At 55.8% G+C, this 3,181-nt stretch overlaps 1 protein-coding gene across 1 annotated transcript in view; it reads right to left on the reverse strand.

The window, feature by feature from the left end:
- Positions 1 to 91: 91 nt before the first annotated feature.
- LOC103769547 (fibrillin-2-like) overlaps positions 92 to 3,181 on the reverse strand; it is a gene marked incomplete at both ends in the record, with an annotated part of 30,098 nt that continues 27,008 nt past the window's right edge. Inside the window, 6 exon segments of the mRNA XM_008936758.1 lie at positions 92 to 217; positions 671 to 796; positions 1,848 to 1,896; positions 1,898 to 1,977; positions 2,836 to 2,907; positions 3,039 to 3,181. The exon segment at positions 3,039 to 3,181 is cut by the window's right edge and continues 2 nt beyond it. Of these exon segments, the coding sequence (XP_008935006.1) occupies positions 92 to 217; positions 671 to 796; positions 1,848 to 1,896; positions 1,898 to 1,977; positions 2,836 to 2,907; positions 3,039 to 3,181 (596 nt within the window).

Below are 3,181 nucleotides of genomic sequence, written 5' to 3' on the forward strand. Positions count from 1 at the left end.
GATCCTAGAAGTCCTTTCCAACCACAGAGATCCTCTGATGCTATCAGAGACCTCAGGTCCACCCCAGGGCAGGGCTGTGGCAGACACTGACCCATGCACATGGTCTGCTCCCCCGTGGCCTTGAAGCCGTTGTGGCAGATGCAGACGTAGCTGCCCTCGGTGTCCACGCAGTCCCCGTGGCTGCAGACGTTGGGGATCTCCTGGCACTCATTGCGACCTAAACCAAAGCCAAAGGATCACTGGTGAGCAGAAAGGATGGACCAAAGGGCTGAGGAACTGGCCTTCTGCAGCCCCTGCTGGACACGGGGGCTCTTCTCGGAGAGGTGGCTTCCCAGAGGGTCAAATTTAGGCACTGTGAGCTCTAAAACAACAAAATAAATGGGAGTGGAGAAAATGATCCGAGCTGCCAGGCTACAGCTGCCCCTCACAGGGCCCTTTCCTCACCCCTCAGGAGCCCCCATCCCCTAGGAACCCTTCCCAAAGTGCAGGCACCCCCTAATCCCACCAGAGCCACCTCCTAGCCCGCGGGCTCAACAACCAACAAGGACCCCAGGGGTGGGACTGGCCCAGCCCATCCTTCCTCCCACCCTCTTTTGGGGCCACAGGTGGTCTGTGGATGAGGTTCCCAGCCTTTTTTCCCAGGTTTCTCTGGGAAGAGCTCCCAGCTCACCCACGCAGGCTCCACTGGGTGCCAGCTTGTAGCCCGTGGAGCACTCGCAGCGGTAGCTGCCCGGGATGTTGATGCAGTCGGCGTTGCGTTGGCAGAGGTTCTCCCCACTGCTGCACTCATCAATGTCTGTGGGCAGGAGGACACCAACGTCAGCCTGGGCTCTGCAAAGCCCCAGGCACCATCCCCAGTAGGGTAAGGGGAGGTGGTTTCTCTAAAAGAGGGAGATTTGGACTCCAGAGAAGGAGGAAATGTTCTACGCTGAGGGTGGTGAGCCCCTGGCCCTGGTTGCCCAAAGAGGTGGTCGCTGCCCCATCCCTGGAACCATCCCAGAGGAGGCTTGGAGCAAGCTGATCTAGTTGCAGATGTCCCTGCTCACTGGAAGGATGTCTCAACCAGGACACCTCAACCAGGGAGGTTGGACTAGATGGGATAGATGGATTTTAAAGGTCCCTTTCAACCCAAACCATTCCATGGTTCTATTTGATGATTCTTCCTTGATGGGAATTTAGCCAAGTGAAGGCTTCAGGCTGAGCTTAAATGAGCTTCTAGATCTGAGGGTGGTGATTTGGACTAAACCCTTTGGGCACAAGAGGGGACAGATCCCAGCTGCCTCCCTCTGGTCTCCTGTGGGGTGCTTGCTGTCCCCAAAGCTGTGACACGTGGTGAGAGCCTCACTGCAGAGGGGCTCGACTAGATGATGACCTTTAAAGGTCCCTTCCAGCCCCAAACCAGTCTGTGATCCTGTGGTAGGGCTGAAGTGGCTCAGTGAAGCCAATTGATATTTGAACCCTCAGTTTGCTCCAAGCAGGGGCAACCTTCAACCTTCTTCTATTGCTTTGCAATCAAATAACGGGAAGTTGGGTTCAAACTCAAAGCTTTGAAACACTCACAGCTGTAAAGTTTTTCTTAAAAAAAACTCAACCAATCAAAACCAGAGGAAGACAAAATGAGGCAGGAACACACATGAAACTCAACAACTCTTGGCCAACCACTGATGAAGAAAATGGAGAAGGTTTCAAGAAAAAAACGTTGATTCTGTCTGAGCAGAAGACGTGGACTCTGTAGAAGATCCACTCTGCTGCCAGCCCTCACCCTGCTGCTCCAGGAGGTTGGGGAGATGCTGAGGCTACACCGAGAACCTCCCCACCCTCCTCAGGGGTGCCCTGGCACCCGTTACCTTCACAGATGAGGAGGATGTTGTTGTAGAAAAAAAAGGCGGAGGGACCCCCCGCACCTGAAGCTGCCGATCTGGTTGATGCAGACGCCGTTGGTGCAGATGGCAGGGATCTCACTGCACTCATCAATATCTGCACACAGACACAGCCCTCAGCCTGCTGGGAGGGCACCAGCTCCCGTGCTTGGGAGACAAGAGGTTCCCCCATGGCTGGGAGGCAGCTGCCCGTGTCCCTTCCATAAAGGAGAGAAGCAAGAAAGGGCCACCGAAGAGTGGAGGAAGTCTTGGAGGATGGATAGTGGGTCCTGCAGATGACAGCAGGCTTGGGTCCTGCTTCAGAGGTCTGGGTGCACAACACAACCACACAGTCTTTCTCATGGTGAGGAAGAAGTTCTTCCCCGTGAGACCCTGGCATGGGTTGCCCAGGGAGGGGGTTGAGGCCCCATCCCTGGGGGTCTTTAAGGCCAGGCTGGAGGAGGCTCTGGGCAGCCTGATCTAGTGGGAGGTGTCCCTGCTCATGGCAGAGGGGTTGGAACTGGGGGATCCTTGTGGTCCCTTCCAACCCTGACAGATTCTGATCTGTTTTAGCAGAGGACTTTGGAGCCCTGGTGGCTCAATGGTTGGACTTGATGATCTTGGAGGTCTCTTCCAACCTAAAGGATTCTATGATTAATCTCCAAGTTGTAGGGGCCACAGGATCGCTGGCAGATCCGACACAACTTGTATTGAGAGGGATCCTACCCAGGAGTCCCCACCCCTGGAGGGGTTTCCAAGCCATGGAGATGTGGTGCTGAGGGACACGGGGCAGTGGGGACCTGGCAGTGCTGGGGGAACGGTTGGACTTGATCTGAAAAGTCTCTTCCAACCCAAACAACTCTATGAGTCTACATCTGCCACTTCATTTTATTGCCTCTCCTCTGCTCAGGGTTTGATTTACTGAGGGAGGGGGATGGACCAAGCCCACAGCACCTTGGGAAGAGGCTCCACTCACCGATTGGCTTCCCAGTGTGGATGTCGATGATGAACCCGGGGGCCTGGTTCCCACACAGGATCTGGTACTCAGCTGGGAGGAGAACATCAAGGTCATGGCCATGGCCAGCAGGCAGAGCAGGGGGAGGAGAGGAGAGGGACGAGGAGAGGGGATCTGCACACAGACACTGTCCCAGTCCCCTGTGTCCCCCTGGGGTGACTCACGGCTGGCGGGCGTGGGGCAGGGCTCGCAGGGCTTGTTCCAGGCTTTGCCAATGTTGTAGGAGCAGCAGCACATCTTCTTGGTCATGTTGAAGGACAGCTCGTTCTCACACGTGTCGTTGTAGTTGCGGTAGCACACGCTCTTC

Source organism: Merops nubicus, unplaced genomic scaffold (genome assembly GCF_000691845.1).
Source record: "Merops nubicus isolate BGI_N331 unplaced genomic scaffold, ASM69184v1 scaffold19703, whole genome shotgun sequence".
Taxonomy (NCBI): domain Eukaryota; kingdom Metazoa; phylum Chordata; class Aves; order Coraciiformes; family Meropidae; genus Merops; species Merops nubicus.